The 16,182-nt window shown below is 33.2% G+C and overlaps 2 protein-coding genes and 1 non-coding gene across 3 annotated transcripts; all 3 read left to right on the top strand.

The window, feature by feature from the left end:
• Positions 1-1,421: 1,421 nt before the first annotated feature.
• Trnai-uau (transfer RNA isoleucine (anticodon UAU)) lies at positions 1,422-1,530 on the top strand. The gene is made up of 2 exons: positions 1,422-1,459; positions 1,495-1,530. It is a non-coding gene; the product is annotated as a tRNA-Ile (tRNA).
• A 3,401-nt stretch (positions 1,531-4,931) lies between these two features.
• LOC134242614 (uncharacterized) lies at positions 4,932-9,536 on the top strand. Its single transcript, XM_062724716.1, has 4 exons — positions 4,932-5,035; positions 5,433-5,984; positions 7,191-7,277; positions 8,676-9,536. Exons 1-4 carry the CDS (start codon positions 4,972-4,974, stop codon positions 8,978-8,980), a joined length of 1,008 nt encoding a protein of 335 aa, XP_062580700.1. The 5' UTR covers positions 4,932-4,971; the 3' UTR covers positions 8,981-9,536.
• Positions 9,537-12,826: 3,290 nt separating this feature from the next.
• LOC134242613 (collagen alpha-1(XIV) chain-like) lies at positions 12,827-15,769 on the top strand. The gene is made up of 4 exons (XM_062724715.1): positions 12,827-13,001; positions 14,254-14,805; positions 14,950-15,297; positions 15,451-15,769. Exons 1-4 carry the CDS (start codon positions 12,947-12,949, stop codon positions 15,657-15,659), a joined length of 1,164 nt encoding a protein of 387 aa, XP_062580699.1. The 5' UTR covers positions 12,827-12,946; the 3' UTR covers positions 15,660-15,769.
• Positions 15,770-16,182: the final 413 nt, after the last annotated feature.

Raw genomic sequence — 16,182 nt, 5'->3', positions numbered from 1 at the left:
CCTGAGTGCAGTAAACGAGTTTTCTAACGAAAAATTTAAACAATAGACCACAAAAATTCATAAAGTGCAACATCAAGCTGTAATGAAATTGTGCAATATCTATAGTCCAATACTTCATAATGAGAATTAAATATATATTTAGACAAAATGTATATATATTTTATAGCATATTTTCCTTTTGAGGACAAACACAGTTACACACCACCAAAATTCAACTTTATTTTTCATTATTTTTTATCACACCTCGGATGTTTTGGAAATCCGTGTTTGCTCTTCACACAACCTGACTATTTAAAGTACATGTAAAATTGTTGTACTCCTGACCATGGCAATATAGATCTGAAGCACAGACAGATCCTGTAACTGACCACACTTCAATAAACAAAATTTATTACAGTCTACGAAAATTCGTTTTTGTCTAAAATTTCTTTCACAATTTTACAATTCTGTTGCACTCCTGTCATGGTATAATGTGGTATATAAACATCTGTGTAAACCTCAGGCATGACCACTACCTAAATTGAACTATTCTCATAAAGAAATAGGAAAACACAGGTAGAAGATCGAACCCTCAGCCTATTTCTTTATCTTTACTACCCAAATACATGTACATGTAATCCCATTCCCTCCATAAATTTGAGTTAACGTCAACTAATGAAAAAGATGAAATAAGCTTTCTTTTTTTTTTTTTTTTTTAAATCGCTGATCAAAGTAACAAAAGCCAGTTGCTTTAAATGGGCCTGGACACAGTTTCAACTGATTTTTTAAAACCAGTTTTAATGTTCACAATTCCTATCTAAGACATCATCTATTGATTAGAAAAATATTGAGCATCATTTGTTGATTAACAAACAGGATACAGAACTTAAAGTTCTTCATAATGTAAACAAGGCTCGTGTCTTGTTTTTGTTTACAAATAGATAATATATTTATAACAAAATGAAGTTCAGCAAATCAATTGTAACTGTCAATCGTATTTAAAATTAACTTTTTTTAAAAATTATCTACTTCGAACGAACATATATTAGTATATCAACCTGTGTAAACAAATACATGACTTTAGCCTTACATAACAAAGGTTTGAAGCTCAAAATCTGTTTTGTATCTGGACAACTGGCGTTCAAATTTTTGATGATTATTAGAAAGACCCTAGTTGAATATTTGTAAAAATGGAAAAGGAATTTTGAAAATTTAGCTGAAACTGTGTCCATGCCCCTTTATCTCTGGCCACAGCAACTTTACAAAATTTAAAACAAATCAAAAATAAAATATAAAGTGCATGAATATTTTTGCATACAACTTTTTAAATAACTGTTTAAAAAAAAGCCATAATTTTTCCCATTTAAAAAAATCAAAATTTATAATATTTGAAAGTGCCTTGTAACACAGCTCAGTCGGTATAGCGCTATATATCCAGAGCAGCTCCGGTGGCACAATCGGTTAGCGCGCCGTACTTATAGACAGTACCTTCCCTGTGCTCACACAGGACGAGGAATGCGGAGGTTGTGAGTTCGAGCCTCACCCGGAGCAGCCGTATTTTTTCTGTTATTTTTTAAAACAAAATATCTGTGATAAAAAAGAGGAGATGAAATATTTATTTTATGATTCAGCGCAAGATATTTAAAATTTTCATCATTTTTCTATTCTGAGATGTTTAGTGCATGGTGTGCTATGATGGATAATATTGATTATGATGAAAATAAAATCAACGTATTCAATTAATGTTTGATTTGGATACAAAAATTGTCAATCATAATAAAACACTCTTGTGGAAGAACTTTATCAAAGCTTGTTTTACACATAGTTACTCAGCAGTAATGTCTATTATTCCAGACGAGTGGAGAGATGTTATTCAATATAATGTTACCAGGAGGAATCACTCCTCTGTGGCACCTGATCCCACCTCTGATGTTTTGAAGATCCATGATTGCTCTGCTCCTATTTTGTATTGTTTTATGGACTTCTGGTCTTGAATACTGTTCGTTATCTCCATATGTTTCATGTTTGCCTGATTTTTCGCCAATATTGAAAAATCAAAAATATGGATTTTCTTCATGCACTGTTAAAATATTTTAGAAAATATCAAGACAAAAATTGTTTCAACCTCCAATGTCAAACGAGTATTGGAAAGAGATATTAAAACTAGAGGATACAGTAAACCTTGATAACAGATGAATTAGAGTATACAGAGAGAAATAGTTTTGTTTATTTTTGTTATTCCGTTGTTAAATAGTGCATTGAATAAATAAAGTGGTTATACATATATATATATATATATATATATATATATATATATATATATATATATATATATATATATATATATATATATATATATATATATATATATATATATATAAGCACAGAGAAATTCACTTTTTATAAGGATACTCACTTCCGCCCCAGCCCGGGGTTGAACTCTCGACCTACGGAATCTGTCTCCTAGCAGTACAGGAACAGAGCGTTAGTCCGCTCCGCTATCTAGGCAAGTTCAAAAAAATTGCTTTCGATGCCGACGGAATTCTCACAAAGCTCCCCTACACTACACGGTCATTGAGCATAGAAGTGAGATACAGTTATTTGGACATTAGTTTTCGAGGATCCTTACCAATACATGTTGTGATGAAATTAATTTTATTTATAAAGCACAATTTACAACAACTCTTCAACTAATATAACTGCCCTAAGTGAAGAAATATTAATATACAAAGCACAGAGAAATTCACTTTTTATAAGGATACTCACTTCCGCCCCAGCCCGGGGTTGAACTCTCGACCTACGGAATCTGTCTCCTAGCAGTGCAAGAACAGCGCGCTAGACCGCTCGGCTATCTAGGCAAGTTAAAAAAAACTTGCTTTCGATGCCGATGGAATTCTCACAACGCTGCCCTACACAGAGGTGGGATCAGGTGCCATAAAGGAGTAAGACCCTAGCCATCCGGTCATACCCGCCGCGTGATCCTAGTCATGATCGTGAAAAAACGGGAAAACATCTGTGGAAAACGCAGTTTGGAAATGATGGCCTAACAATCAGTATGATAAAAGTCAGCTAGCATATGAATTAATGATAAATTGCATTTGCTGACAGTCATTATATCGACAATAGAACTCATCAAATGAATACTTTAAACGAGACTGTTGTTATTCTTGCTTCGTCAACTTTTTTGTCAATAGCTAGCTTACCTCGTTTTAGAAATTGTTCATACGTAGAACAGGCTCTTCCGTACCGAGTCAACTGAGATATATATACTCCGTATGCAGGTGACGAAAGTTTATTGCTGCATAAGTAAGGGAAGTTGACGATAAAAAAGTTAAAGTTGTCACTTTTATCAAAAAGCTTTGTTGTTAGATAACCATAAACGTCTTTTTGTCTTGCAAAAGATTTAAATATGAAATAGATACAGTATGTTAGACTCTGTTGTATCTTTTATTTATTGCTCACCAAGATATATCGCGTCTATATAAGAATGGAAATAACTATTTTTAATTGAAAATACTTCAATGATATATCTAAATGTCGAGTTGAAGGCCACAGCAACAAATTCTTTTTCATATGAATACTAAAACAGGTCTGTCAATGGGAATTCTAATAGATTGATGGAAGACCCGGTCTCCAAGAACCACATAAACATTGTCAATCAAAAACAATCTTTTTGATATCAACTTCAAAGTACTTGTGTGTACAATCAGAATGCTTTTAACACAGTAATTTTGCAAATGACCAATGAAAGGATAAGTACATTTAAGAGTTCCATTTTTATTGAAAAAGCAGTTGTCTATGATGTCAGAAAGTCTGCAATAGTTGTATATAAATTTTAAAAATTTTAGTTCTTATGTTTTTTGTTTTAATTTGGTAAAATTTTGAGATCAAAGGTTCCAAACGTTCCTTGGAATTTTTAAAGTATCCACATCTGATTTACACCGCTTCACAAATATATTGTTGAACAGTACTCTTGAAGTTTCTCCTTCACTACAAGAGACTTGCTAGCACATTTACAGGAACCTGCTATGTATCTTTGTTTGTAAGGATTTAAATGAAGTTTCGGTATGTAGATATGGTAATTCAAATTCATTGTGACGTCACTCCATTTTTGTTTCATTGTTTTTATAATCATAGCTTTGCGACTTTTTGTGGTTTCCCCTTATTTTTGCGAATACATTTGCCTTCTTTTTTCTTGAGTGTTGTTTTATATGTCTACTTTTCTAGATTTCTGCTTCTCGTCTTGTTTTCTCGGACTTGTATTTTATGTGCCGGTTGAGCTAGTGTAAAAAAAGACATCCACATGATATATGTAAAATAGTAATGGTTATTCATTACAAATTGGCTGTTGGCGACTTAGTAATTATTCATAATCATCCGATAGGCATCGTTATCTTTCAATCAGACCATCTAAGGATCTAAGAGTCCTAAAAAAATGTTTCTTTTTCATTTCACATCGAGAAAATATAACAAAATTGGATTTAAAAAATTGAATGTTAACGATTATATTGCACAAAAGATAAGTAAAGAATACATTTATGCGGCTTTATAGATAAATGTTCTTGTAGTAAGACGTTTATAGGAATTTGTTTAATTTTTATTATGCATGCAAGTTGGAAACCACGAAAATTGAATTAAATTGGCTTGTCATTTAATTACGTGTCATTTTCATCATCTAACTTAAAAATAAAAGCAACATAAGATCATTTTTATTATGTAATATTCTTTTAATTTTATGTCTTTGGTGCCAGAAAGTCTTCCTTAATCCTATCCACACCCAGCCTTCCCCCATTAAAGACATGACGCGTTCAGTGACCATGAACAAAAGTAAAATGAAGTGTAGCTTGATTCCATTCAGAAAGAGATAATAAAAGAATGTATATCAAATGACTTGTTGAGGGTTTTGTGATATAAACAATCGGTCATGTAGAATGAGGGAAAGAGAGGGTAGAAGATGAGCAGTATGGGTAGATTCCTGGCACTAGTGGAGAAATGATACGATCCATCCTGTTTCTCTTACTGTTCGCCACATCTCAGGAAACAGGAGAAGAAAAGGGTAGGTTCTTAGGAACTATATATAGAGATCTAGAAATCATAAACATATTTAGGGCAGGTTTATTCTCTTGTTAGAAATACATTAAGTTCACATTCTCAAGAAATGCGTAATAGTGTTTAGAGCTAAAATGGGAGGTACATGTAAATAATTTGATGTCATTTAAGGAGTATACTGCTGTAAGTATATCGGTTCTGTTTTAAAATTATTTCCAATGTTACTGAAGAAATGACTTGACACTTTTCAACTTAGCATATGTTTTGTGAACTAAGTATGTTTGGGTTAAGGTTCCAGTTAATATTTCCTAAGGAAATATTTCAGTTTACTGAAAATAACATTTCCTAGGGAAATAGTATGATACAGAATCTGAGCACATTTAAAATTGCTACATATTTTTCAGATCTCGTTTTCGTTCTAAACGCCCCTTTGATGATGTCTGATACGGACTTGTCCAATGCCGTGGATTTTATTTATAACATTACAGATCGCCTTACTATCGGACAGTCGAACACGTTAGTGGCAGCTCTCACCTACTCAGTACGATCAACTCAACACTTCTCGCTAAATTCCCACTCCACTAAGGCAGCAGTCCTAAGTTCTCTAGCCTCTCTTAAGTCTGTCAATAGAAGCCATGATGAATCGAACCCAAACGAGGCTCTGGATTTTGTGAGAGTCACGACATTGACAGGATCCCGAGCCACGTCCTCAAAATTCGTTGTTTTGATACTGATGCAAGGACCAGCTACAGCAAGCAGCAGAACAACAACTAAATGGGCGGCAGAGGATCTGTATGACGAACATAAAGTAAACTATGTGACACTTGGACTGGATTCCTTGACAGACAGCGATAAATCTCTACTGACTGATATAACCAAAGATGGATTGAAAACATTTTATGTCAGTGATTTCAAGTACAGTTGTAATGTCGTTCCAAATGTCACTAGTCTAATAGGTAGGTGGTGGCGGGTTTCTCTTGTGTCTGTAACTTTATTTTAGGTTGACTGTATTGTTTTGGTATTCGATTTCTTGGCATCCATCTGCTTTAGTGAGTTTTAATCTTCTATCTAAACATAGTCTTCTTTTCTCCAGTTTCAGTCCAAGCCAATTGCAAGCAGTATTTTCAACGGCACATACATACATCTTTGTTATTTATAAGCTAAAGTTTGAATCCATTACAACTCAAGAGGAGGGCTCATGAAAATAATATATCTCATTAGTCTCTTGCCTGGGCCTTCGAGATACAATACGATACTGATTCAGCATAAACAATGCCAAATTAGTGTGTAGGATTAACCTCTTGACATTTCTTCATGGAATTTTCACAGGTTAATGAAAAATGGAATGGGGTTGGAGGGAAGGTCCAGGATTCTTTCTCCAATTGAAAGTGTTTCATTTCAAATTGATTTTTCCCAGATAATAAAATGAATACTGCCATTATAACCCTTCTTCTGAGAGACTAGAAATTATCTTAAATATCAAACGATTTTTAGGCAAATTGTGGTTATCTTTTTCCCTCCTTTCCCCAACAAACGAATGCTGTCCAATTATTGCTTTTGAATTGGAAATCGAAATTTGAATTTAAACAGGCGGATCAAAAAATATTTTAAAGAAGTTATTCTAGAACTCTGGGGAGACGAAAGGTTATCTAATAAAAAAAAAACTCGTCTTATTTTTTCTACAATAAATATGTAAATAATTTGCTCAAGGAGAAACATTTAGTATCTTCAAACTTCAGTTTATTGTTTTCCATTTTAATGAAGCTGGGGTGTTGTTGTTTTGAACTTTTTATCAATCACAAGAACAGAGCATTTACTTTCTAGACGAATTAATTGAAAGACTCATCAGTTAAATTACATTACAAGCAGTCAGATAGTCACTTCAAATTTTGCAGTAAAAATATTGTATTACAATATGCAATTAACTTATATTCTTTCCGTTCTAAGGACCCGAAAATGAAGCCAAACGAATGAGTTTATTTTATTTTGAAAATATTTTTTGTAATTTTTTTTACTTTATGGGAGCTTACAGACATTCGTTTTTCTATGTAGTAAAACAATTTAATGTTTAAGGTTTAAATTTTCCATATATTTGAAAGAAAGGATGGGATCCTATACTCACAGTTATGCCCTACTTAATTGAGAAAGTAATATATTCTTAGATTCCTCAGCTGATACCAGCCCGATAATAAACTGTCCTGATCCTAATGCCGTGGACCCGACAACAACGCCAGCAAATGATGCTAAAGGTAGAACACAATGTATTTTGTATCAAATTGGTTTACAAGTGGTGATAAAATAAAGCAAAAATTAAACATGGCAGACTTCATAATTTACTTATAATTTTATGATAGATATATAGTTGCTATGGGTTTTTTGTAGGATCAGGTATTTTTTCGGACGGATAATTTGTTTTGTAACATTTAAAACTGGATTACATAAGATTCAATCTAAATCAATAAGTACATATAATTCACGATACTTGTTAAAGAAGAGTTAATGGGAAAATTACATTTTTGCTTTCAGTATTTTTCAAAATCCTTTTCATTTTACCAATAAATTTAAAGATATTTTTATCAACTCAATTTAATTAATCATGAATTCATGATTTAACAAGAAAACAAATTTTATAGATAAATAGTTGGGAACAATTTATAAATAATGCCAAGAAGAATTTAAATGAGTTTCTAATTTTCGTCATTTCGTTCAGCAAATTTAAATGTTTCTCTTATTGAAATCTGGTTAGTTAAAGTGCACAACAATCTTTGATTCTAATCTTTTTTAACACCTGATTAACATTCTATTGATGATATTGCAAACTTGATCGGTCGGGCTCGACATTGATTGGGGTTGACAGACCCTCCATTTCACGAGGTCAATCTACCGAAGTAAATACTTGACAGCTTCATTGGACTCTGATTTTCGAATTTGACGACGCTTTCTGTTTGTTCTTTTTCAGACATGAGTGACATGTAGTTTTTGTTTCTTTTCATGTATTTTTTTTTTCAAAATTACACACACATGCTTTCATATGAGTAATCAAAGTGGTCTATAGCACCTTGCTGACTTGTGCCATTGAGCTGTCAAAACTCAGGACACTAGAATCATGATATCATTATAAGAATAAATGTTCTCGCTTTCACGTCTGTTTTTTTTTAAAGAAAAGTAACACAAGTTTATAATAGCTGTTTCAATATTTCCTAGTTGGAACATGCTTTTCAAACTAATTTCTCAAAATCACGGTTGCTATACCCTTATTCCCACAAATAGTTATACTTAGAGAGTATCTAACAATAAAAGAGAAACGTGTTCGGTTTTAAGATTTTTTATAATATCATTTTGATATATTTTATGAAACGTTAATATTTCTAGATCTCTCTCAAAGAATGTTTTCAAAAAAGTCACTTATCAGTATCCTTAGAAGACAATTTCTTTTGAAAGATTATAAAACTTTCCATGCAAAAGTTAAAATATAAACTTTCATAAGAAAGTTTAGAATTAATTTTAACTTGTCAGATTTGTCTTTTCAAAAAGCAAAGTGTTCATGCTGTCGTACTTTTGTTCAATAAAATCTTAAATCTGAAGACATTTTCAACAAGGATCTCCATCCAAAATAAATTAATGTTTCTTTGGTTTTTAATTTTCAGATAATTCCCTGCTTTTAGTCGTCATTGGTGCCATTATAGGAACCCTCCTAATCCTAGCCCTCCTGGTGGTGGCCTATAAGTGTGTCAAGGTGAACGCAGTTAAGGACATGCGAGTCCTGAGGGCTATAGAGGTGTACGGGGAGGCCAAGTTCGGGACATCTAAAGAAGCCTTCTGCCAGAAGGATTTTATGGGGTCCGGCACGGGAGGAAGGACACAATCGGACGATTCAGTTTTCAATACGCGACTGTTCTTGGCCCGAAACTTTGCAAACGGACAAACCCATACGTTCAACAATAATATATGAAGCACTGGTCAATTAATGGTCAATCCAGCTTGATATAAATAGGACCTCTGCTCACCAGAGGCTAGACATAGGATTTCCACAAGACAATGCAATTACAATGTCAATATACTTTGAAAGCAGAGTATGCATGTTGTTCAAAATGTTCAAGATACATATGCATATCATGAAGTATCTCATGGTGATAGAAAACGAAGTGTCAAATAATCAACGATTAATATAGCTTATTGTGTTAACATACATGTAATGTTTACCTAGCTCGTCTTCAAATTTTTAGGATAAATTATTTTATTTATTTTCGAGACTTCGCAAGCTTTATGAAGGGAAATTGAAGGCTTTCTTCTCTTAAGTTCTTGCAATTGGATCGGCGTAGGCTTTCTTCTAATTAACTTTAATTTTACCATGTGAACTTCTTGAAACATTGCTATTAGAATGGCAGCCCTGTACTTTTATATTGGTAGATACTTATTGTTATGATCTGGTGTTAAATTTACTTCTATTCAAGTAGGTAAAACTTTATAGCATTGCTGTTTATTTTAAATAAAAATCAATTTATCAAGAGCCTCTGTCTTTCTTTATATATAATTCACCGTTCTTATAAGAATACAACATTGTATTTCAAATGAAAATCGGTGTGTTAGAATTTTAAGATCAGAGAAATTAACTTTGCCGACTAAATTAAATGTCCGGACATCTGTCGATTTGTTATTTCAACAGAACTCCTTCAGAGCTATTGGTACTCGATCATTTCTAATTAAAAGGTATATGCAAACCACTGAAAATAGGTATCATTTCGGTTTTTTTTTTTTTTTTTTTAATATTGGATAAATGACAATCAGGTAAATATAAAACAGGCATATTTTACTCATTTCACTCTGATTCTTATTCTTATTTATATATCTATATTTAACTTTCCTCTACCTGTGTTTCCAAATGATAATGAATTTCATATCTATAAAAAATTGTATTAATTTAAAGAAGTGTAATTAGGATATTTTAAATTACAATTCATAAATTGACATTGTACAAAATTTTATAATAACATTTTACTTATAAGTTATAACAAATGTCACTTTAAGAATTTTCGAATGAATTTAATATCAGTACTAGTATTCTTCAGTGGAAAAAACAAATCTAGACTATACGTTTTATTGTACTGTTAACTACTTGCCCCCTAATCTTCTTGAAACTTTAATATACTTGGATTATTTTTTTATCATTTGTAAAATCTTGTTTATTTGTAACTTGGATAGATCACATTTGGCTCCATGCATCTGAAACATCCGCCAATATACACAACTGACAGCGCGCGCATCACACAATGACTACAGAATCCTTCTTTTTCTGAATTGGTTCAAATAATTCCATCATATCATTAACTGTGATCAAATATTAAAATATTTATTGAAATCACTGAAAAAAGATTTTTTTCCCAATATATTTTCCTCTAGCAACATCTTTGTGCTCAAGAATTTGTCCCCTTGTTATATTAGGAAACAAATTGGTAGCAATTGTTTCGAGAGAGAAAATTGTACAAACTTCTAATTCGTCTTATTTTTGAGTTTGTTTGTTTGTTTTTTTTTAATTCTTTCCAAAAAAAAGATGAAAGGTAACATATTGTAAACTTAAAAGTTTTTTTAAATCTATAAGTTTCCTTACATCCATAATTCATAAATCCATAATTCCTTACATATTCATTATATATTTACACTAAAAAAAATTCAAATAAACATGTAACGACAACAGTTCTTAAAAATATTTCAAATTAAATTTGTGTTAAAAAGTTGGGAAAACTTTAAAATTCTGATATAAGTAAAAAAAAATTATGATCTAAGGACCTGATTACAAAATTTTAATCATATGACCGTGATTGCGTACCATTTGCGCCCACTTACATGCAGACCTATTTTTGTATGCATGTTTAGCAAACTTCAATCCAAGGCTTATACGTGAAAAGAAGAAAAACCTTTGCTGTTGCCTACAACTCGACGTTTGTATACATATCGACGACGTATTGTCAGATTAAAAATGGTTATTCCTCTCTTATGTCGATATATATCCCGCTGAGCTTGGAGCAAAAGATACCACAAAGTCTGACACATCTGTTTCATATTTGGATATTTTACTTGAAAAAGACGTTAATGGTAATCTGACAACCAAGCTATATGATAAACGTGATGACTTAAACTTTTCTATTGTCAACTTCCCTTACTTATGCAGCAATATACCTTCATCACCTGCATACGGAGTATATATATCTCAGTTGATCCGATACGCAAGAGCATGCTCTACGTATGAACAGTTTCTAAAACGAGGTAAATTATTGACAAACACATTGATGAAACTTACCTTACTTGTGCAGCAAAATATATCAACTGCATACGAGGTTTACATCTCAGTTGATTCTATACGCAAGAGCATGCTCTATGCATGAACAAGTTCTTAAACAAAAGTAAGTTACTGAAAAAAAAATACTTCATTCTCGTTTGAAGTCATCATCTCCTAAGTTCTATAGTCGGATACAATGACTTTGTAAATATACAATCTACTTAAGTCAAATGATGACTAAAGTTTTTCATACGAATTGTTAGACCATTATTAACACACTGAATTGATTGTTCCGTTATTTTCCGTATCATGACAAGAGCACACGGCAGGTGTGACCGTTTGGTAGGGCATGCTCACTCCTTCATGGCACTTTACCCAAAATCTGATACTCTGAAGGTCCGTGTTTGTTCTGGTCCTACTTTGTATTGTAAAATGGACTTTTGAGCTTGAATAATGTTCGTTATTTCCATATATTTCATTAATATCGTTACTTTTATTTTGCTGTAAGTTGTTAAATAAAACTGAATAAAGTTATTTTATTTAAATTTAGGTTACGACCCACCGATGCATTATTGTCAGACGACACGTTCCTAAATAATAATATTTGGCTGTTGAATGTTTGATACTTTAGTATACTTTTTTAAGATATTTTCCTAGTCTTTTTCTATTTGGACATTGTGGGAAAAATTTTAAAACTCATAAGATAATGATTATTATGATGAATTTGTTGCACATTTCAAAGAGATACAAAACAGACTAACAATTCCAGGTCAATTTTCAAAACTTGGTAAAAGATTCTTTTGATCGAACTATACAAGTGTAAAATCTGTTTTTGGATGTTTAAATGAACTCTAAGTACTCTCAGTAATTTACAAGTCATCAAGCCGTGACCAAGTTAATAAACTCAAACATAAATTCTTATTTTTCACTTCAGCTTTAGGTCCAAGTATCTCCTTCGCACGCGTGTAAACAGGCAAACGGACTTTTGAGTGGTCAGTGTGTTTTTAACAAAATGCTTACGTCATTCTGTAGTAAGAGCTCTAATGACCGCAAAGGGAGGATTCGGTACTCTCTCTTCTCTACAAAACTGGGTTTTAACTTTTAATCTTGATGTCATTGTCACAAAGGACAACGAGGGGATGAAATGAAGTTTAAATTACAGGGTAACGGTTCTGGTTTATAATTTCTGGTAATGATTCCACTTATTACAAATGCTGGAATCAAGTGACCGAAGAATCAACATTTCAATATTTATTCAACAGCCAAATATTGGTTATTACGATTTTAACATTAGTTGTATTATTGAACACAAATAGTTTACATGATAGAAAATGTTTCTTATGAGTAATTTAGGTCTTATTATGTTGACAAGTAAACTGCACTCTATCAAGAACTTAATAATCATAATGGTGTATCCAGGCCATTGTTATTACAAGAAAAAAATAACGGTCACACGATACTCCTTTAGAAAAACCTTTCTCTTTAAATTCGAAATATAGAAACTTTTTGACAGGAAAACAAAGGTGCCCCCTGAGTCGATGGAACTTGTCAAATGATCCATGTTTCATAGAGTTGGTTCGGTTGGAACAAGAAAACAACTGCACAGTCCCCCGGGAGTGTCCGGGAAACTGACCGGGTACAATGTGGGTGTTAGCCGTCCTCTTCCTGGCATCCGTCACATTCTGTATACAGAACGGTCAGTATATTTTAGAATATAGTTTCTTTGTAAAAAAAAAAATCTAAGTAATTTTTGTTCAATATGCTAGAAACTTAAACATGCAATAATAATTCAATTCAAAACTGAAAATTCAAAAATAATTTGTTGAATTTAATTTTTTCCAAAGATACCTTGGTATAAATAATTTCTTTGTTTTTTAATCATTTTATGGAGCGGAACATTTTTGGGGTTTCATTTGAGGCAATGTCTTGGTATTTATTGCCATTAAGTGACACAATTTGAATAGGTAATATCACTTCATTTGCATACTAAGGAAGTTATAACACCAATTCAAATCAGAGTAGCAAGATCCTAAATAGGATTAAATTTTTAGTGACGTGGTCGATCTGGACCAACAAAGTCTCAGAAGAAGGGGTCCCGATTCCTAGGCATAATTAAAAAAAGACATCTTTGAAAGTTTTCAATTGTCACCTGAACGTGATCCTTACAAATCCCAGTAAGTGATGTAGAGACCACGCAGTCATCCGGATGACACTGAAAAAAAAAAAAACAGATTCGATGCCATAGTATTATAAAAAATGTCTGCTGGCACGAAAAGTATCCCTCTTGCACTGATGAATGACCAACAGTGCCGAATATAACTATAGCATTTGAAGCGGCAAGTGATAGCGTCTCAATATGAGTGAAAAGGTTTCGGAAGGGACGTTAAACCAAAAAAAGTAATTTAAAAAATCAACAAGAAATAGAATAAAGTAAGCAAACAAAAGTCAAGTTATATTTATCATGCAATTATGAAAAACCTGGTGAGATGATCGATTTACAAAAATTTAAACAATTAAAATTAAAAGTTAGTACTAAGACACACATTATTAATTAAAGTTCAGAAGTAGGCCCTAACACTTTTTTTTTCACTTTTCAGAATACTCTAAAATGTTAGCGAGGCATGTGCCTTCAGGCTAGTTTCGCGCCGACTTTGGATAGATGATATCACCAATTCCAAAGTATATTAGATGATATCAACTATTCAAAAGCTTAAAATAATTGATATCACCAATTCGAATAGGTGGTATTACCAATTGAATATTCCAATATATCCTTACATGCATGAAAAGTTGACACTTATGTTGACACTTATGTGTAATGGCAGCAATTACCAAAACAAAGGCCCCTAGCAGTTTTAAAACAATTTTTAAACAATTTTTGCATATATTATTCAAATAAAATTGTTTTATTTGAATTGTTTTAAATCTGGAAATGATTTTAATTTCAGATATCGTTTATGTGATTGACATCTCAGGAAGTCTTTCTCAGTCAGATCTGAATTACTCGGTGGATTTTCTCGACGACATTACACGATACTTAGCCATTGATTCCAGCAATAGTAAAATATCCATTGTGACATTTTCGAGTGTTTCCACGGTACAGAATGATTTTAATTCCTTGTCTAGCCAGTCCGATGTTCTCAATGCATTACAGAATCTGAAATCGCTAACCACTGCAGGAGGCACCAAAACCTACCTAGCACTGAATGATTCATACGATCTTCTGACTTCCGGTTCCGGTGGCATGCGCAGTGGTGTTAACAAAACAGTAGTGGTTCTTACTGATGGGAAGTCAGATAATCTTCTGTATACACAAGCTGCTGCAGACAATCTGCACAACAACGGGATTGAAGTATTCTCTGTGGGAGTTGGGAGCGATTTTACGTACGACACGACTGAACTGAACGCCATTGCAAGCGATCCAGACTCCTATTACCAGTATGCCATTGAGAATTTCACCTACCTGTGTAATGTGGTCCCGGCTCTAGCTGTCAAATTGGGTAATTTGGGATTAAAATCCTGTAGAATTAACCTTTAGGGTTAAACAACATCTTGACATTGATAGAATACAATTAGTCCATTTTGATTTCTTTAATTATTCCACTGCTTTTAACCAATAAATTACATAAATATTTTTCGTACAGATCCAAGTTTAAGCGCAATAACGCTGCCCCCTGATTGTATGACAACTACGACTACAACTGCTAGTCCTAAAAAGAAAAAAGCAACTGAGGCACCAACAACCGAAACCACCGCCGACACCACCACTACCACTGAAGTTACAACTACCACAACAGAAAGCGCTACCACAACCACTCAAACCTCTACAGAAAGCCCTACCTCAGCATCTATCGTTACCAGTGCTCCAGCGACAACAGCTAGCTCTACGACAAGCGGTGTCGTGACAACGCTTACATCCGATACCACGACTTCCGCTAATGGGACGGCTGGAAGTTCTCAAAACCAACGATCCTCCGCTAACGACGAGTCTTGTATGTATTTTCATTACAGATATTCATGAATGCATTTGAATCCTAAACACATGCGCAAATGCAAGGTTCGTCTAAATTATGTTAGATTATGTATACACGTGTAAATAATTTTCAAAGTAAATGCGGTTTTGATGATTCCTATTTCAATTTCAGCGTTATCCATTCCTATCATAGTTGTGGGGGCTACAGCTTCTCTCCTTCTTCTCTCCACCATTCCCGGGGGCTACTTCATGTACAAGGCCGCCATTAGGAGAAAAATCCACCAGGAGGAAAAGGAAGAGGAAGTCAGACACGCTATACAGCCCTATGAGAATTCGTTACCAAAGCATTTAGGCCCAGGAAAACCAGCTTGGCAAACCTAGATTTACCAAGAAGAGGCGTATTCTTTGTGAAAGTACTCGGTGCTACTTTGTGGAGAATGCTGTATTAATGTAGATTTATATAAAACATCATGTCGACCCTAAAACGTTGATAACAGTCACTTGACTTGCGGAGAAAAATTTGCATCTATTAACCTTTTTTGAATTGAAAAGAATTTTTTAAAGAATTTTCGTCTGACAAAATTTCCAAGGTCGGCGATGATTCCGAACGCCTCCACATTGGGAAGAAGGCATTTTGCAAATTATTTTCAAACAATTATTCTGGTTTGGCAGTCACCTCAACAGCAATTTGTTAGCTGTACTATGTTACAAATTCTTCAGTATTAAATAATCTGTGATATGGCCTGTAAACTTGGCCAGTATTTGGATTTACATATTTTAATGTAATTATTATTTTTATATATCTAAAATTTCAATAAATTATGCGCAACCATTACATTTCGTGGGGTTCAGTTTTCGAGGATTTTTGTGGTAACACAGTATCCTGGAAAAATTCATCTTCTTT

This window comes from Saccostrea cucullata, unplaced genomic scaffold, assembly GCF_032062105.1.
Source record: "Saccostrea cucullata isolate Sc308-1 unplaced genomic scaffold, CSIRO_AGI_Scuc_v1 ctg861, whole genome shotgun sequence".
Taxonomy (NCBI): Eukaryota; Metazoa; Mollusca; class Bivalvia; order Ostreida; family Ostreidae; genus Saccostrea; species Saccostrea cuccullata.
Note: the sequence above shows the minus strand (reverse complement) of the source record. Positions and strands in the feature narration are given on the sequence as shown.

What these genes read in the sequence shown, in the direction of transcription:
- LOC134242613 (XM_062724715.1), top strand. Translation starts at nt 12,947, where the DNA reads ATGTGGGTGTTAGCCGTCCTCTTCCTGGCATCCGTCACATTCTGTATA. An exon ending in CACATTCTGTATACAGAACG is followed by an intron (nt 13,002 to 14,253) that starts GTCAGTATATTT and finishes TTTTAATTTCAG; the next exon opens with ATATCGTTTATGTGATTGAC. An exon ending in GGCTCTAGCTGTCAAATTGG is followed by an intron (nt 14,806 to 14,949) that starts GTAATTTGGGAT and finishes TTTTTCGTACAG; the next exon opens with ATCCAAGTTTAAGCGCAATA.
- LOC134242614 (XM_062724716.1), top strand. Translation starts at nt 4,972, where the DNA reads ATGATACGATCCATCCTGTTTCTCTTACTGTTCGCCACATCTCAGGAA. An exon ending in GGAAACAGGAGAAGAAAAGG is followed by an intron (nt 5,036 to 5,432) that starts GTAGGTTCTTAG and finishes CATATTTTTCAG; the next exon opens with ATCTCGTTTTCGTTCTAAAC. An exon ending in GCCAGCAAATGATGCTAAAG is followed by an intron (nt 7,278 to 8,675) that starts GTAGAACACAAT and finishes TTTAATTTTCAG; the next exon opens with ATAATTCCCTGCTTTTAGTC.